Raw genomic sequence first — 19,156 nt, forward strand, 5'->3', positions numbered from 1 at the left:
ATTTACAGGGAGATACTGTACAAATTAGCAAAGGATCATGGTTTCGGTTGGCAGCATGCGATGAAGAAGTCGCTAGATCTCATACACTCCAGAACAGAAGTCAGCCACTCGCACGTGCAGTCAACATCACCATCAGGCAGGGTCACCGCAGGAACCCAGCACCGCACTCAGACCTCGCTGCAGCGTCCGACAGTGCACACAAACCACCGGGCTGTTTGGACAGCAAATGTCCACAGCAAATTCCCATCCCTCAGATAAATCTGTGAAACTGGAGGTAACTCAAAAACTCTTTTGGAAGTGAAATGCACTTTTGCCTGTGAGAGGGTGCCTGAGCAGAGACCGGAGTTTGACCTTACCGATGCAGCGGGTCCCATCCTCGCTGGCGTGGTAGCCTCTGCTGCAGGTCAGCATGTTCCTCTGGCAGGTGTAAGAGCCAACAGTGTTGATACAGTTGAATCCTGGTTTACATGGCTCAGGGAGAGATGTGCATTCATTAATATCTGGTGAAGAAAATGAGTTAGAATACTGATAGCAACCCTTTTCTTCCAGCTCTCGCTTCTTTTCATTAATTTTGATTTATTGTACTACAAAGATAAGGCTGATGAGGGTTTGTTATTTTAATCCTTTCAAATTCAGTATGCTCCTACACGTATCTTCAAAAGATCAGCAATGTTTACACTTAATTCACAGCAAGATTTAAGGAAAATTGCACATGGTCAATAAGCACCCAATGGACAGACTAAAAGGAAGAGGAGTTAGCCAGTGCTGCTGCACATATTACAAACATATTGCTGCTGACACTTACCAACACAGTTACCCTCAGGGTCTTGCAGAAATCCATCCATGCACCGTTGCTTTGATTCACAGTAGAATGACCCTTCCGTATTCTGACAAACGAAGTTTACTTTACAACTATGAGTTCCTCTCTTGCATTCATCAATATCTGTTAATCAGATCAAAACACCAGTTTGTGACTAGTTGAGCTGCAGTTTTCAATAGCCTTCACAACTATTTAGAACCTTTTCTCAGGAAGGAAGTTAGGAAGCATCATGTAAACCAGCCACCCAAAAGGGCTTGTGGAGGCTCGGAGCTGCGGGTACGTCTGCCCGCGGACACCCCGGCTCCCGAGCGGGGCAGCTCTGCAACGAGCGCCGTGCCGGCCCCCACTGCAGCATTCACTGCACCGCTTTTAAACCACAAGCAGGAAACACTGGCCATTTTAACATCCCAAAGGCCCAGAATAAAACTAGAAATAAGGGCACACAAAATGCATATCACACTATTTCAAAAGTGGAATGATTCTCTTACTCCTCAGACTTCAGGAATTCTAAAAAATACCTGGCTAGGCTGAACTTGATGCTAAAAGAGCCCCTGACTTAAACAGGCTAGGATTTCATGTTGTGCACAGACCAAGGGTACACACATACGTACGTAAGTACACAAACCGAACACCCAGCACCTCTGAAGAATGTAAGAAGTAATAACATTAGAAGTAATAACATCAGTGACCAATTTTGCTTTTTTCTCTTGCTCTGCAGCCAGAGCAGAACACAGTTTTCTCCTTTTTATTGTCTACATGAAATTACCTCCTAAATGGTCTTCACCAATTTAACGCCTGCTTTCTAGGTACACTTCCCGCAAGTCTCGAGCTCAGAAATTCACAGCCGGCTGCTCTGCGCCGAGCGGCTGCGGAGCTCAGCTGGTTCTGCGGTACTGCTCAGTTGCAGGACAGAGATGCCAGTAAAAATACATTCAAAGCTCAGTTTCTGGGAACCCTTTCTAATACTACATTTTACTAATACTACTCATAATGAGTGCATTTACTAGAAGATGAAGACAAATAGAGCAAACCATGTGGCTCAGGAGTTCTCCACATCTCCAGGCAGACAACTGAAGACCCTTCGGCACTTACCTTTCTACTCTAACACCTCAGTGCCGTGTAAAAGTCACGAAATAACACTACCAGTCTTCCAGAAGGTGCTATATTAATAAATCTTCCAACCACAGATATAGAAGGAGATGCAGAACAATGTGGAATTCAGTATTTCATAAAATGCTACAAAATCAATAGTTATATGTAGACAATTTTACACTGAGTAGTTTTGGAATAACAGCCCTTCTTAAAGTTCATTAATTTAAAAGCTACTTAAAAACAATTTATAAGTTCGATAATCTATTATAGCTACAATCTAACTTCAAGATTAGAAAGTAATATAGATTGCTAATAAATGTTAGAAACGCTATAGAATTGGACACTAGAAGAGGGGCTCAAAATCAGACCCTTCAAGTGATGCCAGGTTTAGTTATGATAGCTGTATATAAAGCGAAAATTCTGATTATTTTCATTTTATAACATTTGTTACACGTCAAGCACTAAGTTCTTTCCTTAGGCATCTCCTACTTCAGCTGTCAGGAAACTCCATAAAAATTTAGGAGTAAATAACTCTGACTTCTGACCTGAGAAGGGATCTCCTGCACACTCACATGCGGCAGCATAGCGTCGGCTGTGCTACCTGTACTGTGCCTGGCCTCTGGAAGACTCTCCCTAAGCAGACCAAGAAGGGGGAGGCGAGGATAACCTCTTCACCCCATGTAAATAAATGCAGGTGTAAACAAACGCAGCGGGTCACCTGAGCACGGGAAGGACTGGACTGCGTCGCCCTGACCCGTGCAGGCTGGGATTCAGCCCGCAGCCGGGAGCAGCATCGGCTCCACCGGAGTAAAGCCGAGCTCCCCGAGGAGGTAACAGCAGCTCCTCCGGCAGCGACATCTCACCCCAGCCCCTTACGGCAGGACAAGTCCTAAATCATAAGGTTTCACGTACTTCCCAAATTATTTATCGTTACTGTCGGAAACTATTTCAAAGAAAGGAACATACAGAAGGGGCTTGTGAAGCCAAACGTTTCCATGATGACCAGTTGTGCCTAGCTCAATTCTGATATCATGGGCTAGCAATAATAATGTGCCTCACAGTCCCCTTCCTTTCCTTCTCAGAAACACCATTTGCATCAACTGAGAAATGCTCGCCTTACCAACACATTCTCCATCCTTCAGCTCATATCCCAGCTGACAGCTCAGTTCCTGGAGACATTTAAACGATCCCACGGTGTTGACACAGTGCTCCCGCCGCTGGCAGGTGTGTGTATCCGTTACGCATTCGTTTATGTCTACAAGAAGCAATCAGACAATTCAGTGCCTCATATTTATCAATAAATCTGCCTCTTCCTGCTCTCTTTTGGAAGGAGCCAAAAGCTCATGTGAAACCATTTCTTCCAAAAGAAGGTCAATATAGACAGTGGTCTGATATAAGGATGTGCTATTTCAGCATCTTTTGTTACTCTAAAGTAGCTTGAGAGACCCAAACCTCATGGAGATACCCTCTGCCTCCCGCTCCAAACAGCAAATGCTGTGTTCACCGAGGACGGGGGATGGACAGAACTGATTAAAGGCAGAGTCAGGAGAGGGCTGATAACCAGCTTCCCATTTACTGCGTAGAAACCTCCTGGCTAAGTGAGGGAGAAAGTGATTCACGCTTATTGCTCATTAACAGTTTTTCACAGCTCCAGCTATATATCAGTGCTGCTGCTTTATGCCAGATAGACAGGAGCTACTGGTGTGGGATTGCTGCAAGAGATGGGTATGGAAATGTCTTGCCTTGCCGCAGCTGGAGTCACATAAGATATTTATTTCCTGAGGAATATAACATTAGATTAGGTTAGATTCACAAGAAAATGTGGAGAGAGGCTTCCTGAAGGCTCAAAGAAATGTGTAAAATTTTATTTCAATCTTTAAAGCGATTTGATTTCAGCAGGTGGAGTTATAAAAATTTTTTTTCACTTAAATACCAGTTCACAGAATAGAAGACACAATTTGGGAAGAAATATGCCCCACTTTTAAAATTACCCATTTGATAGGCTAGGGATGAAAGCATTTCAAAATCACGTTTTGCTCATTTCAGTAATGAAAGCTAGAAACAGCATGATGAACAAATATTTCTAAGCCATGACGGGTGGAGATAGGAAGGAGCAGGGTTTTTTTTTTTTTTTTTGTTTTTTTAATCATTCTCCCCAAAATCTTACAAAAATCTCTGCACACAAAGCTGGTTTCATACTATGCAATAGAATAAATATGATTTAAGTAAGGTTTTCATTTTGGCTGTGGAATGTCATTCCCAGGTAGGTACAATATCAGACAAATTATTTCCCCTTGCAGAGCACAAAACCAAGAAAAGTCATTTTAAAATCTTTTGTCTTATAAAACGCATCGGCTTGTTTTCTGCTGAACAGATGAGGAGGAGTATTGAGAAAGTTCAGCAGCTGCTGAATTCAGCTGACTAGAGACGTGCACTGAGTTCTGGAGGACCAGCCTGCTAGATGGGGACCATTTCACTTTCCATTTACTTATGTTTTATTTTCCTTTGCTATTGCTTTTCTTCATCCTCTGTGCATTTGTTTTCCAGAGCCAGCAGGTCCCTCCCCAGCCAGGTCACCGCTCCGGGCTGGATCCTTCTGCCAGTCCCACATGGTCATGGGGTACCTCCTCTGAGGGGCTGCTACCTGCCTACCCCAAAGCTTTTACAGGGTTATGTCCTAATGCCTGTACAGCCAGTTTTGCAATTGCAGCACATTAGCACAAAGTGTAGGCAGCAACGTTTTCATAAGCTGTCTTGGAAAAGAAGAGAAAAGAAAAGCCTTCACATGGTGGGAGAAGAATATGAGCTGCTTTGCTAGATTTCTCCCACCTAATTAGACTTATTTCTTAAATAAATACGAGATTTAAAAAAAAATTTATAGGAAACTGGCTATGAATAGGCACTTAACAGCATTCAAACTACTGCAAGTCTTTCTACTGATTGAAACAGGCTCTACAGCAGATCTGAGAAAAAGAGGGTTAAGATTTCATAGAGGAAAATAAATTAACATGATTTCATGTTTTGTCTATATTCTTGTTTCAACTTTCAGCTTTCCAAAGTCTTGGGAAAACAAGAAGAGCTGGCCAGAACACATCTGAAGAAATTAAAACTATGTCATCCAGAAAATTAGCTGCAGAATTTTGGGTTCAGTGAAAATCTTGTGCACAAGAGAATCTCTCAAACCTCATGGTTATGACCTGGGCTGAGATGCAAGATTTGAACTGTGAGCCAGTGCTCCTCGGTACGAGCGTGAGGGTGGGAAAAGCATCTTTAGAGACCCCGGTTCAGCGACGAGCTTGTCCAGGGGCAGCACGTAGGCTCGTGTGGGAGCTCTGCTCAGGCTGCGTTGCACCTACCACCCTTGCTTTGCTCTGCCATAAGGCACAAGGCAGGGAGGGTTGAATATTTGGCTCAAAAGAGTTTTATAAAACCAGACAACCTCTCTTTCTCTCCTTTCCCCCTGCTATTGATTATCCACAAAATCAAGAGTGCCAATACCCTGCCTCACTTGAGGACTGCAAACCAGCTCAACAAGCCAGTGACATTCTTGACAGAGCAGCGCTAGAACAAACGGAGTTAGGGTTTCAGCACGAAACGGAGCTAATGCCCAGCGCCGCAGCACCTTTTGTCTTCACCCGACACAGTCAAGACGACTGTGGGGTAGGGAAGAGGATATTTACAAAAATGGAATTAAGAGGAAAAACTAATTCAGTAATATACTGAAATGACAGTCATAGTCAATTTTTGACAAATTGACTAGGCCTCTGTGTGTGGTGGCAACATTCCTCACTCTATGTCAGTAAAAAGAGAGTGAAATATAGCCCCATAACACTTTTTTTCCTGGAACTATTGCTGAAAACAGGAACATTTACATGATCTATGAGTATATCTGTTGCATCTAAGAAGCTGACATTTTTGCAAAGGAATACTGTCGTTTACCTACTACTATTTTTTCAGTATACACTTCTTCTACATTAAATTCAGATTTTTGAACATTCTTCAAAAACATGAAATGCAGACTTTTTTGTCCTGCATCTGTACTCATGAATTCTTTTCTCTTCAAATTGCTTCAGCTCAATTTGCCGTATGGAATACATCCGTTTTTTTAGAACCGCTGTTCGTTTGAGACCACCCATCCCCTTCTTTAGTGGCTGTGCTCACGTACAGTCCCTATGGTTTAGCAATAAAGTGGCCACTTACTGGACTCTCTAACAGGAGGGAAAAGTTTAGATGGGTGTAGGAAAGAAAATAAAACAGTGGTCTTCTGTCAGCACATACGTGGGAGGTTGTAATGACTTTGCCTGAAAGTTACCAACAAAAGCGATCCACATTAAAAACATCCAGCCTGGCTCTTATCTCTGGAGAACACGGAGCTTTCAGGCCTAAAGACATTTTAATATCTACTCAAAAAGTTACACAAAGGTGGTGTGTGCATGCTATTTAAACAGCTGGTGGCTCTTCACTGTTGCCTTTCAGGAATTGTGCATATCTGCTCTTAAAGGTACCTGGAATTATAATCTCCCACAGTCTGACCAAAGGAAATTCAAGATATAAAAGGTTATCAGCTGTTTGCTGCTCTGCAAGGATTGTTCCTCCCCTCCCTGAAATATGCACGTAGTGACGTCATTAAAACAACAACAATTTGCAAACAAATTACCAAAGCTTTCCACATGGGGTTTGAGAGAGCTCAAGACGGAGCATACAAGCAGTTAAGCTAGGCAAGAATATCTTAGGCAAACACGGCTGCAGCAAGGCAGTTCAACAAATCAGAAACCACAGTCCGCTTGTGGCTTTTCCCTTTGACTAGAAAAGTAGCAAAAACATTAAATACAGCAAACGCTCTGCAAGCACCAGGCGCACAGCAGAGCTGCATACAAGCAGGGAGAACACCAGCGGTATCTGTTCGAAGGGAAGAGAAACGCCGTTTTCCAGATTGTTTAACAAGGATATCTGCAAAATGTGAACTGCCTCAGAGAAATACCAAGTGTGTTATTTAGTGAAGGATAAGAGGATCTTTTAGCTTTACAAGCAAGTGTTGCGTATTTCATTCTCGCTAGCAAGGTCTGAGATGTGTCTTCTATCAGTCACAGTAAAACTTTGCCATAATGTCAGAGGGAAGAGACCAGGAGAGGAAGAAAGTGAATAACAGGATCATCTTGGCATCTTCTACAGCACCTTCTGCCAAAGCTGCTGACAAGCATGCATTAATTTAGCCTCAAAGCACTGCTGGGAGATGTAGAAAAGGGAACAGGACAGATATATCCTCACCACACAGTCCAAGAAAAAAAAAATCAAGGGATTAAAGGGCAAGATTTTCAGGAGCAGAAAACACAGTGAGGCAGCTCCTTCAGCTGCTCACTTAACAGACCTTATTTTCAGAAGTGTGGTGTATGCACCAGGCTCCATTAAAGCTATGAAATGCACCATGCAGAATGTGGCCAACTGCACATGCTTCCACCTTCCAGTCTGATATCTTAACTGTAAAGGCATTTTCCTTTCCAGCAGTGTTCTGATACAAATTTAATGTAACGATATAGTTTAAATTAAATGTCTATGCTTAGCAGTATCTGATTTTTTTTAAAAAAATCTAGTTTTGGCAATTTAAAGAAAATCCACAAGATATTAAATCACATTCCTGCTCGAAACTACAACACTGTGTAAACTTTCCTGCTCTTGCCCTCATGCCATATGATGCTCATTAATCAAATGAGATCATAGAGCTTTCAAACTCAGGAACAAAAACAAATGCTGTGACACTGCAAGGTTGGGATGGTGAGAAATGCAATGCTCTAGGCATAGAAGAAGGACCATAGGAGAAGGACATAGGAGAAGGACAGGAGTAGGAGAAGACTACGTGTTCACACATGACATTATAGTCATAGGCAGCCCTGATTTCTGTCGCGAGCAGAGCCGTCCGTGGACATGGAGAGCAGAGCAGAGCCGTGCTCCGCTTTTCACAGCGTTACCACACAACACTCCCTCAACCCAGGTGCCTGACTGGCTTCTGGACAAGCATCTCGCACAGAAGCTCTTTCGTAAGTGCAGGACATTGTTGTCTGAAGCAAATGAAATCCTTATAAATATACCAAATGCTGGTAAAAGTAGATTGGTTTCTTAAATTAAATAGCAGCGGTGATATTGCAACACTATGATGCATCTTTGACTTTTATATTGAGATATCTGTTCCAGAATCATCAAAGAGATGATCTGAATTTTAAAACTTCACCATTTGGGGATGGATCTTTTCTGCCTGGAGCTGTGCAGATTTCTGGAGTAATACTTACGAAGTTTTGCTGCTGCTTTATGCCTGGGGATTTGGCAGCACTGACGCTGAGCAGAGAGATCAACTGTTATGTTGTCTTAGTCCAGTTTAACAGTCATCAGTACTGCTGTGGTCATCATACCTATGAACTTTTATGACTTTCGAGCAAAATTATATGTAGCCTGAGAATGTATTGCTAGTGAAAAAGCCAAATAGCATACAAATCATGATGTTAAATGGCTGAGCAAATGGTGCACATGTGTTTTTACTAACTCATACTGAAATGTCATATGCGAAGATGGCCAGAGAGCCTTTTAGCACAAATGGTTTAAATGCATTGCATAGCATGAAGAATTATGATGCTGTGGTGAACGGCTTATACCTATCATCTTACCAACACATTCTCTATGCCTGTTGAGTATAAAGCCCTCTGCACAGATCACTCTGTGGTTGACACAGGAGAATGATCCCAATGTGTTCACACATAATTGTCTTCTGGAACAAGCGTGAGCACCTGTGAGGCACTCATCCAAATCTATATCAACATATTGCAACCAAAAGGGAAAAACAGAATTCTATTAGAATGATTTCTGAAATGAGACAACATTTCTTTCACACTGGAGCTCTCTAAATGAAGTGTGTTGGAGCTGCTACAACAGCACCACGCCACAATATTTACAGTGTTACACTGAAAACAGGGCTGGAGCAAACCTTCAGCGACCGTCCAGTCCTCGCTCTTGTCCCTACACCTTTGTCACTGCAGAAGGAGTTGTTCTTAAAAACCAGGCAGCAGCGCAGATTCCCCGCAAGGCCTTCCTAGGGAACCGACTGCGGTGCATCACCGCTCATACCTTCACAAAGACGTCTAATAGAGAATACAAACATCCTCTTCCTGAAATTTAAACTCACTGCTTCTAGTGACATTTCTGAATTTCTTCATCTCCTGTAGGAAGGAGACTGCCTTGAAATGCCCATTTTGATTCTGACAATAATTAATCAAATTAGCTCCCACCACACTTGAGTAAGCAGTGCAGAGTGAACATTTATCTTGTGATATTAAATTCCCATTTTCTTCACAGACTATCTGGAATTTCATCAAAATGATTTGTTATTCAATAAGACGTGAGATTAAGAGTGATGTGAATCACTTGTGAACAGTTCTGAGCATCAAAAGCTTCTATTTGCTGGCTGCTATTGGTCCCATACTTACAGGTTTAAAATTACGGTAAGTCATAGGGCACTGCTCCTGACCTCCAAATCCTTGCTGTGCAAAGATCTCCTTTGTGACTGTCCAAATATGCTCATTTAAAATTATATAATGTGAATGATCGTGATGCAACTTTGAAATTCACTGTTCATCACCGCACAGGTCTGGACTTCTGAGCCATGGGAAAACCATAGAGCTACACCGGCTCGTAAGGGCGGGCTCCTCACCCCAGCGAAACCTCATCGATTCAGGTTTTCCAGGCAAGCAGAAATACAACCAAACAAAACCATCAGCAAGGCAGAGCTCTGGCTCTGAGGGGGCTCCCGGGGACACCGACGTGCCAGCTGCTCCCGTTGTCAGGGAAAGCTGCCTGCGCACAGCTGGACGGACGGGAGCTGGGCAAGGCCTGCGGAGACCAAAGGAGACCATGCTGGGCAGAGGCACCAAGAGGGTGGGAGGTCAGAGGAGAAGAGCAAAGGGTGACTGGACAGCAAATAATCCAGCTTGCCTTCAGTTGAAATTCCCCTGTGAAAGACATACTGGCTAGATGTGCTTCAGGAGTTATCTGCGAAGCAGATCTGCTATTCCTTCTGCCAAACCATTTCAGAGGCAGGAAGGTTTCCTCTGTGCTGCCACTGGCACTTCACAATACTGAAAATCAAGAACCCTTCGGGAAACACCTATGGATCTAAGAGCAGTGGGATCAATACTAAAGTCTTTTAGCCCTGTCTCCAAAGTGTATCTTAACCACTTACTCACCTTCACAAGAAATCCCATCAGCCATTATAGTATATCCAGACAAACAAGAGCAAACAACATTTCCTTCCACAATGTTGCAGATGTGCTTGCAGGGGCCATTATCTATACAAAATAAAATTGCAAAATATATTAAAATTCACAACACAGACCAGCTGAAGTTCCAAAACTCTGGGTCACCCAAATATAATCTCAGCTTTGGAAATGGGAAATAGTTTGTAAACATCTGTTCCGGGAGCGTTGATCACTACTTTCAACCCTCCTATCACATGGAAACACACCTGTGCCCCTCCTACCTGAATTGCTCACATTACACTGCACAGCTGCATTGCTTGCCCCAAACTAAATAGCAAGTGTGTAATAACCCTGAAATCAGAGCATAGCCTCGAATTACTGCCTCGTGGTTCCCCTGACAATTCTTCAGCCTTATGCCAGAGGTAACAAATTAAGGATGTGTGCTGAATTCAGACTGGGGAAGGGAGGATTGAAACTTTATTCCACCCTTCTAGACATTCCTCACGCGTCTGTGTCTGCAGTTTATCCGTCTGACATACCTTTACACTTATCCTGCTCTTCTTGTAAGGACACAATGAGCAGAGGCTGAGCCAGAGAGGCAGCTGGAGGGACAGTGGCTTCTGCTTCCAGCCTCGTCGCTTGTCTTCTGTCAGGATCTGTAAGGCAGAGGTGGATCCTGGATGGACCATCACATCCATCAAACATCCCAAGCCAAGAGCCCCCATCAAACCTTCCATCCCAGTCCACTGTGGTTTGTCACAGAAGGAAACATTTTAGTGACCTTGATAACTGTCTGTGTAAAATGCATGGAGGTGAATAACCAGTTCTTCAAGCTCACTTGTACTTGTTGCAAACAACCATCTGGTAGCACACGCATGGAGAGCTAATGGAGACACTCACAAACACCAGGGGCATAGACGAGGAAGCCAGGCTGGAAATAACTTCTGTAGAATAAAATGTGTCAACATCTAATTAATCAAGCAGCAAGTGTTAAGTTTTAAAATGCTGCTGTATACTGTAAAGACAGTGCCTGTCTTTCATCTGATACTCAAGAAATGAAGCAAAACTCAATAAAAATAGGCTCAAAAAAACTCAAAAAATAGGCTGCCCACCCCATTTCAACATAGGATGAAAAACAGAGGCCCATCTTTACAAGCACAGGATACCCCAGAATGACTTTTTCCACGGCCAAGTAGGAAAAGAAACTGGTATCTGTCATTAAGATTTTCATCAAACATCAAAGATGTCAGAATAGTTACAAAAATCTCTGTTACATCAATATGAATAATCCAATTTCTAAATATCATCAGAATGGAAGCCTGAATCCATAAGGCTAAATTCTTCCTTAAGAGGGATGTGCCCTGTTCCCGTTCGTTTTAGCTCAAGTGACACATGGAGCAAAGCGTGAGCCACCAAGTAATGACAACAGTAAGAGATGCAGTGTAACCGCTATACAGGTCTGGGGGGTGGGAAGAGTGAATTCATTTTAAAATGCAGTCACAGGTGTACAACGGGCCACGACACACCAGAGGAGAAAGCGAGACACCTGCCTGTGGCATATCCCAAATGATTTCCTCAGACAGAGATAAAAGAAGGGAGAAGTAGCTGAAGAGATTCCAATGTAAAGTTTCTTCTTGCCTCACAGAGCCTCTGCAAGAACATCACTTCCTCCAAGTCTCACGAAAATAGTGACACCTTTTAAAAAGCAAATTTGAATATAGAAGCATTCAGAGTCCAGCAAAGAGGAAATGCACTGGGAGATGAATGGAAAGACAGGTACTTATGTAAAAGCACTGCATCTAACCACAGGAGTAAAAATTACTCGAGCTGTGATACTAAAAGCTGCCTGGCGTGGGTCTTGACGCAGAGGCCACGTGGCAGACACACGCATGTGCACAGACAGCACCGTGAGGAGCAGAAGGCCCCCGTGCTGCCCCGGCAGGCAGAGCAGGCACCGTTTCGCCCTGCCAGCAGTGAAGTGCCACTTCCTTCTCCCAGCCTTTAACCTGACCCAGCACTCCACCCCGGGGCACCGAAATTGCCCTCCGTCGCTTTGGCAGCCTCCTGAGATCCTCACTTACTGCATGTCTCCTCTTTCCCTCTCTAAGGAGCCTAACTCTCACCCTGCAGCTATGTCAAGACTCGTGCTCAATACACACCACCACTTCAGGCTATGAACAGCTGGTGGGGAACGCCGGCAGCAGCCCTGCTTCGCCCCACTCCTTCCACACGTCTTGGGTGTCTCCTTCCCAGACCCTGCCCTCACCCGGATCCTGTACCTGAGCTGCGCTTTGCAAACCCGCTGCACCCCAGACAGCTGTCAGCACCGCAGCCTTGCAGAGCTGCCCAGAGTGCTGACCACCCAGACACAAAACGTATTAACCTAAACCCACAGTTTTAACAGAGTTAGCCACGCGAGAAACAAAGCAAAGCAAAACAAAAATATACATACGCTCCAGGTGAGCGAACAAGCCAAATTTTGCAAAACTAAAATAAGAACCATTTTCTTTACTTTTTTTGGATTAGGCTCTTTCCCTAGAATTTCAATATAAACACCAGAGCGGAGACAGCTGCCACAGAAATACTGTCAAATGCGTTATTGATGCAAGTGCTGTAACAGCATGTTGAGAGGAATGACATAATGAATGCTCATTATTTGGCTTGGGCAAAAAGTATTTGAAGTCTAAGGAATTTTGTCATTGGATGGCAACACTTCTTTTGCTTGTTAAATAATTGAAAGCACTTGTAACTAATCTAAGATTTTGACTTTTCAGATTATCTGATTTGAAATCTTGCCATTGGAGAACTCTAGACATCAAAACAGTTACAGTACAATAGATGTTCTTTCGGAGACTTCTACCACTTAGATATTTTTAGATACTATGTCATTGAAAGATGTTAATCATAGAATCATAGAATCAGTAAGGTTGGAAAGGACCTCTGGAGACCATCTAGTCCAACCCCCCTGCTCAGCAGGGTCACCTAGAGCATGGTAGACAGGGTTGCATCCAGGTGGCCTTGAAGATCTCCAGAGAAGGAGACTCCACAACCTCTCTGGGCAACCTGTGCCAGTGCTCCGTCACTCTCACAGGGAAGAAATCCTCCCTCACGTTCAGGCAGAACTTCCTGTGCTTCAGTTTCTGCCCATTGCCTCTTGTCCTGGCACACGGGAGTCGAAATTAAATATATAATAAGAAGGCAAGCAAACAAGGAATAATACACAGAGAAAATCCTGAAATCATAACCAGCAATCAGATTTGAAGAAGAAATTTGTCAGATGCTCAGACTAGGCCTTCCTATGAAGATAGGATTTGGTTCAAACTACTACTTCCCCTAATTTTCCAAAATCTGTGCTTTTCTATCCTGTAATTATCTTGAAGGTTTCTGAGGAGAAAAAGGAATAAGTCCATAAATTCTCGCATGAAAAGTGGACCTTTCTTCTTCTCAGTTCTTAATGGAAGATGCCAATCTAACCCTCATTAAGTTGTTAGAGATCATTGATTAAGGTGAGATTCCTGATTATAAACTTGATATGTCTGAGCAGTTGTCAGAGGAAATTTATAGAGCCTTGCTGTTCTGTATAGAGGAAAGCTTGGTATCTCAGTGAAGGTAGAAAGCCAAAGACATCATCATTCATGGTTTCTTGCCCATTTTCCTCACCTGGAGAACAGCTGGTCCCATCGTCTTGCAAAGTGAATTCTGGGAAACACGAACACTTGTAGGACCCCACAGTGTTTATACACAAATGCTGACAGAGTTCTCCACCGTAGATAAGACATTCATCCAGGTCATCTCCAGGCAAGTTATTTGACAGTTCAGCTTCATTACTGATGGACAAGGCTTCGTTGTGATCATCAGTCTCTGAAACTAACAACACAGCAAAACACAGAGCTTCTCTAACAACTACTTCTGGCATTAGCACCATATAGCATGAAACATCCGGCCATACAAACTCCAGATACAGTGAAATCTACCCGAAACAGTTACTCCAAGGACAAGAGAAAATGTATCCATCCTGAAGAACCGACTATTTTGCTGAAGGTCCACTACCTTCACTCTGTAAGGCTGGAGGCAGGCTGGTGCTTTACAGGAGGCACTGTGAAAAACGGGGACCTTGGCAAGTCACAAGCTCACCTTTCACATTGACTACTAATATCATTGCTATTTCTTGTACCAGGGTATCACATCAAGGCCCCATCTTAAATTGGCCTCACAGTAGACCCACACTGAATTTCTAATTTCAGAAGGAAAAGTTATCCAGTTAGTTGGTAAACTCCTTTCAAAACCATTAACTCCATTGATTTATAGCTACTTTTGTAGCTAGTGTGAGCTGTTTCATCAGATTGTCTGGGACTCACTTAACAACGACATGGTTATCCTGTCTTCCTGTCTACTGCATTTAAACATTGGCAAAAGCACTATCCCACTTTTCATCTACTGACCAAGTTTCTTAAGACCTTCTGTGACACTTCACTGTTCAGTGAGTTCCTCAGTCAGCTTCTTAAACACATACTTGCAAACTTGTGCTCTCCACTGATGCCACGCCAAAGTGCGTTGACAGGGCAATTTGGGGCTGCAATTGCTGCACATCAATTGTACATGAGCAGAAGATGCCAGTCTCTAAGAACTCTTTCACTCTTACCAGCAAGAGTTTTACAAAATAGTCAAAACCCTTGAGAGTGAACAGTTCCTGTAAAGAGGCTCTTGTGTTCTTTTCTGCAGAGATTTCAGAGACCAGAAAGATTTCCATATGAAAACACTGCTAACATTAGGTTGGACTTAAAAAGAAAAAGGAAAAAAAAAAAAAAAGAAAAATCCTCTGAGCATTAGAAAAAAAAAATCAAAGTTGCACTTAGGAGTTTCACAAGCTATGGTTTTCAGGAAAAAAAAGGAAACCAAGAATGCATTAGCTGTTCTTCATCTTTCAACTTTGTCAGTAATCTTTTGCAAACTTTCACATTTTTGCTTAGAAAATTGTTTAAAGTCTTCCTATTTTAAAAAGACTGTCCAAAAAAGAATTTTTGAAAGAATCCCCTGAGATTTCTAAATCTGATCCTTATCAAAGTTTCATAGTCTCTGAACTCTAGAAACGAACTCAGTGAGGTCTGAGCTAGGTCGAAATAAACCCTTGCGTTTGTTAGAGAGATGAGTTCATGCAAAGAGCATGGACAAAATTTTAACCCCAGGATATCTCTGAGGTTATCCATAAAGACTAAAAAAATCTTGCAATTCATAACAGATGCCTAAAGGGTGATGCTCAAAGGAACGTGAGCTCAGGCTGACAGAAGAAGTTTCGCTGCCTAAGCTCCAGATTTGCCACACTCCCTTAGTCGTGCCTCTTTGGCTGCAGGGATTTGACTTCACTCTTCAGGATCACTATCTGCATATGTTGAAAGAGTAAAAAAAAAAAAAAAAAAAAACTCGCAGAACTTGCAATGCTCTGCTGCTCCTCCAGTGCATACAGTGGGAGAGGTGCTATGATGTTCAGTGCTACAGTTGTATTTTTAGCTAAGTGGGTTATGAAATCTGTTCCCAGAAGGTTTCTTCGGTATCATAATCCCTGGCCTACTTTGGAAAAAAAAATCACAATTTGTTTCACGCAGAATCTTTCAGTTTTGCTGCTGCTAAAAGACAATGATCAGCTTCACCTTTGCTTCTTACATGGGTCCGGTGGCTTCCTGCCCACCAGTGCTCTAAAAATGTCTTTAACAAAAAAAGGAAAGAAATAAAAGGAAGGAAGCTGCCAGGCAGGTCTGACCTAGCTGGCCTTCACCCCATGTTCTGCACTGCATGGCTTTCATAAACACTTCTCACCCAGAGAACATTTCTTACCTCTCTTCGATGTGTGACAGGTCTCTGTACTCTGTAACTCTAGGGGAAAAAATCACTAAAAGGCAGGTTATGTTCTGAGAATCAGTAGCACCTACATATTTTTTCTTTTTCAAAACTGTTTTAAGAACAAGCGAGTCTCTACACTTGATCTGAGAGTGCAGCTGGTGCTGTTGCAGCATGACTCCTCCCAACACCTCCCATTACGATCGCCCAAGAGAGAGACCCTGTCTGCAACTTCTTCTCATTAAAAGTGAAGCACTTACCCTTCTCAGGTGTCACCGTCGGCAAAGGCTCAGGATGCTTTTTTATTTCCGGATGAATAAAGTGATCCCCCCCTTTGCAGCAGGACAGCATCACATGACTGCAGGGGTAGCCCAGATTTATGTTGGACTCGCAGGTTTTCCCCTCGCTCTGCAATCGCAGGCCCAGGTTACAGCAATCACAGCATTGCTGCAACAGAAAAAGACCGTCAGTAACAGCCTCTCTCAGCTGTCCTTCCGAGGGGAGCGCACGCACACGCCTGAAGCCAGTCTGCACTTTTATAAAGGAGCATCTGCAAAAGCAGTTAAGGTTTACAGAGCTGCAAACTAGCTGCACTCGTTTGGCCATGCCTACACAAGCGGGTCGATCACAGTCAGGATAAATGCACAGTCTAGCTGTGACATGCATTTCTGCAACAGGGCAAGCAACAGGGGTGCTGCAGGTCACCTCTGCCCAGCTCTTACTCACAGCCATGACTACGCATACAGCGTAAGTAAAATAATATAGATACACACTCGCTTGCTCTATAGTCTAGTTAGCTCTCTGAGGTGACGTAAAAGGAATTTAAAATACCTCGTGTAGACGTTAGGACCATTGGCAGCCTCTGAGCCCCATCAGTGTAACAGTAAAAAGTATTTTCTCCATGCATTACTGCTCTGCAAACCTATTGTAGCCTTTAAATACCTGATTGTCTTGGCCACCATCCCACTGAGACTGTGGCTGCAGAAAGGCTAGGGTGTACTCTAGGGATGATCTGCTTTTTTACTCCTTTCATGAATGCAGCTAAAGCAGCAGCACAAACGGAGCGCAGCAACAGCTTGGTGCACTGGGTTATCCCTGAAACGCACTCTCTCCTGGGGACTCCTCGGGTGCAGGTGGCAGGCAAAAGCAGTCCGTGCTTTACTGAGCCACAAATGAACTCACTGCACAGTTAGGCCAAAAAAGTACATCAGATAAATTATAACAGATCCCAAATAAGATTCAAAAAAGTCCTTATGCAGAGTGGATCCCTAATCAAGCAAGGAAGCAGAGGACCTGCAAGTCTCTGCTACAGAGGCGTACAGAGATCGTATGTGAAGGAAGACGCTTTCCTCGATTTGTACATGATGTCCCTGCAACCCCAATACAGAAACTTCGATGCCTGAGCTCTGGTGGAATAGTTACAAAATGCGGAGAAACGGAGTCTTTTTCCCTCCGTAAATCCTTCGATAGTCAAGATACCGAGGAGGGCAGCACGCGTTTACAATTCGCAGCCACACTGGAACAGCCTCTCTGAACCAGAAGTGATTTCAGACTATTCCAATATTCAATCTGTGACCAGGCGTCAGACACATAAACCAGTCATAATTCCGCCTGGCACCGGTTAGTTATGTCAACACAAAGTCCAAGAACGGAACAGAAGAAAACCAAACTGAGCTCCTGCCTCCCAGGAGAGAAATCTCCAACCTGGGGCGAGCCAACAGCAGAAGCAGCGTTGTGAGAGCAGGACACAGCACGGAAATGGAAAGGATCATGTTTCACGAGTAGCAACCCCAGACTGGCATTAGCATCGGCACCCGCTCTGCCTCCCCCAGGGAGACGTGGGAACCTGTGCGCTGACAGCCCAAACCGCAGGAGCGCCTCTGCTGAGCCACCTTGCTCCAGCTTCAGACCCCGCGGCTTTAGGGATCCTTCATGTTTCATGCACAACTCATAAGCATCCCTTGCATACTCAACCTAGGACCTTTGGATGCAGCTCATATTTATACCCCTTCTTGCTAATCTGAAATGTCCCAAAATGTCATAAGCAATAAAAGTGATTCACGTTTATAAATATGCAAGCCATAAAGAGCTGTCACTTTCTCCAAAGCAGAGACCCATATCGGCTCCCAAATACGTGTTTGTGACAAGTTTCTAGTACAGGTCCCTAAGGTATTGAATTATCTTTAGTACTAGTGGGATTGAAGTCATGTTCACAAAAGAATTCTTAAAAAAAAAAATATCTAGCTATAATGGATTACCATTTTGCTAGAAATGAAAAAAAAAATTTTTTTTCTCATCCTCCCCAAACCCAGAATCCTCAAATTCAAAATTCAGTTTTATAAACTAAAAATTTTTATTTTTTGTAAATATTTTTAGTTTTGGTACAATTTTTCAACTTCAGTATTCAAAACGAAAGAAGTTAAGAGTAATGCATGCTTTTACTGAAGTGCTGTTTAATATTGAAATTGTTGTCATGAAAAATACAGCCTTTTACAGTCATAATTTTGATTCACAATTTATCCCATGTGCAAGCATCACAGTGGGTATTAAATCAGTCACACACTTTTGTGTTCAGATATTTTCCAGATGAGAGCAAGTGCTCATTTTCCAGTGGAAAATGTGTTTACTGAAAAGTTCCTTCTAAAATGCAAAAACTTAAATGGTTTTAACAGTCTGTTTACCATTTTTAGAACTTTACCAGAATTCTATAACTGAATTAATAGCAAATATTACTATTTTTACTTTGACCTTGAGACTACTGTTTGTACACCAACATGGAGAAACATAGCTTGAGAACCGCTGCTCGATTCCCCACTTTTTGTGTTCCTCCCCAAAAGCATTCCTGCAACCCAGCACAACGGGGCTTCCGGCTGTGGCATGTCCAGTAGTGAGAAGTCCCTAAAACCACGTGCTTTTGCCTTAGAGGAAACAACATGGAAAACTGACCTAGCGTGCAACCGTACTGAACATGAGCCCACTAACTAGAAAAAAACCAAGAGAGAGGGAGCAGGAGCAGGAGAGGGAGAAGGGGAGGGGGAAGGGGTGCGGGAGAGAGCCTGCGCCTGCTCCCGGATGCACAAGTTCGGTGCCTTTCGCTCTATATTCTAATGCTAGACTCCAGACCCACGTAAGTAATAGTTTTGAGAGTGAAAAATTGTCACAGTTAATT

General features: G+C 43.2%; 1 protein-coding gene across 5 annotated transcripts in view; it reads right to left on the reverse strand.

The window, feature by feature from the left end:
• The window catches only part of FBLN2 (fibulin 2), a 117,343-nt gene that overhangs the window by 13,125 nt on the left and 85,062 nt on the right, over nt 1-19,156 (reverse strand). For 4 of the 5 annotated variants that reach the window (XM_062585379.1, XM_062585381.1, XM_062585378.1 and 1 more), the window contains exons 5-12: nt 16,248-16,434; nt 13,813-14,019; nt 10,692-10,808; nt 10,141-10,242; nt 8,569-8,709; nt 3,033-3,167; nt 806-943; nt 357-500 (exon numbers count right to left, since the gene is read on the reverse strand). In XM_062585379.1, the coding sequence (XP_062441363.1) occupies nt 357-500; nt 806-943; nt 3,033-3,167; nt 8,569-8,709; nt 10,141-10,242; nt 10,692-10,808; nt 13,813-14,019; nt 16,248-16,434 (1,171 nt within the window). The remainder of the gene's footprint in view (nt 1-356; nt 501-805; nt 944-3,032; nt 3,168-8,568; nt 8,710-10,140; nt 10,243-10,691; nt 10,809-13,812; nt 14,020-16,247; nt 16,435-19,156) is intronic. The other variant, XM_062585382.1, reaches the window with a different exon arrangement.

The sequence above is a fragment of the Rhea pennata genome, chromosome 12 (assembly GCF_028389875.1).
Source record: "Rhea pennata isolate bPtePen1 chromosome 12, bPtePen1.pri, whole genome shotgun sequence".
Classification (NCBI taxonomy): domain Eukaryota; kingdom Metazoa; phylum Chordata; class Aves; order Rheiformes; family Rheidae; genus Rhea; species Rhea pennata.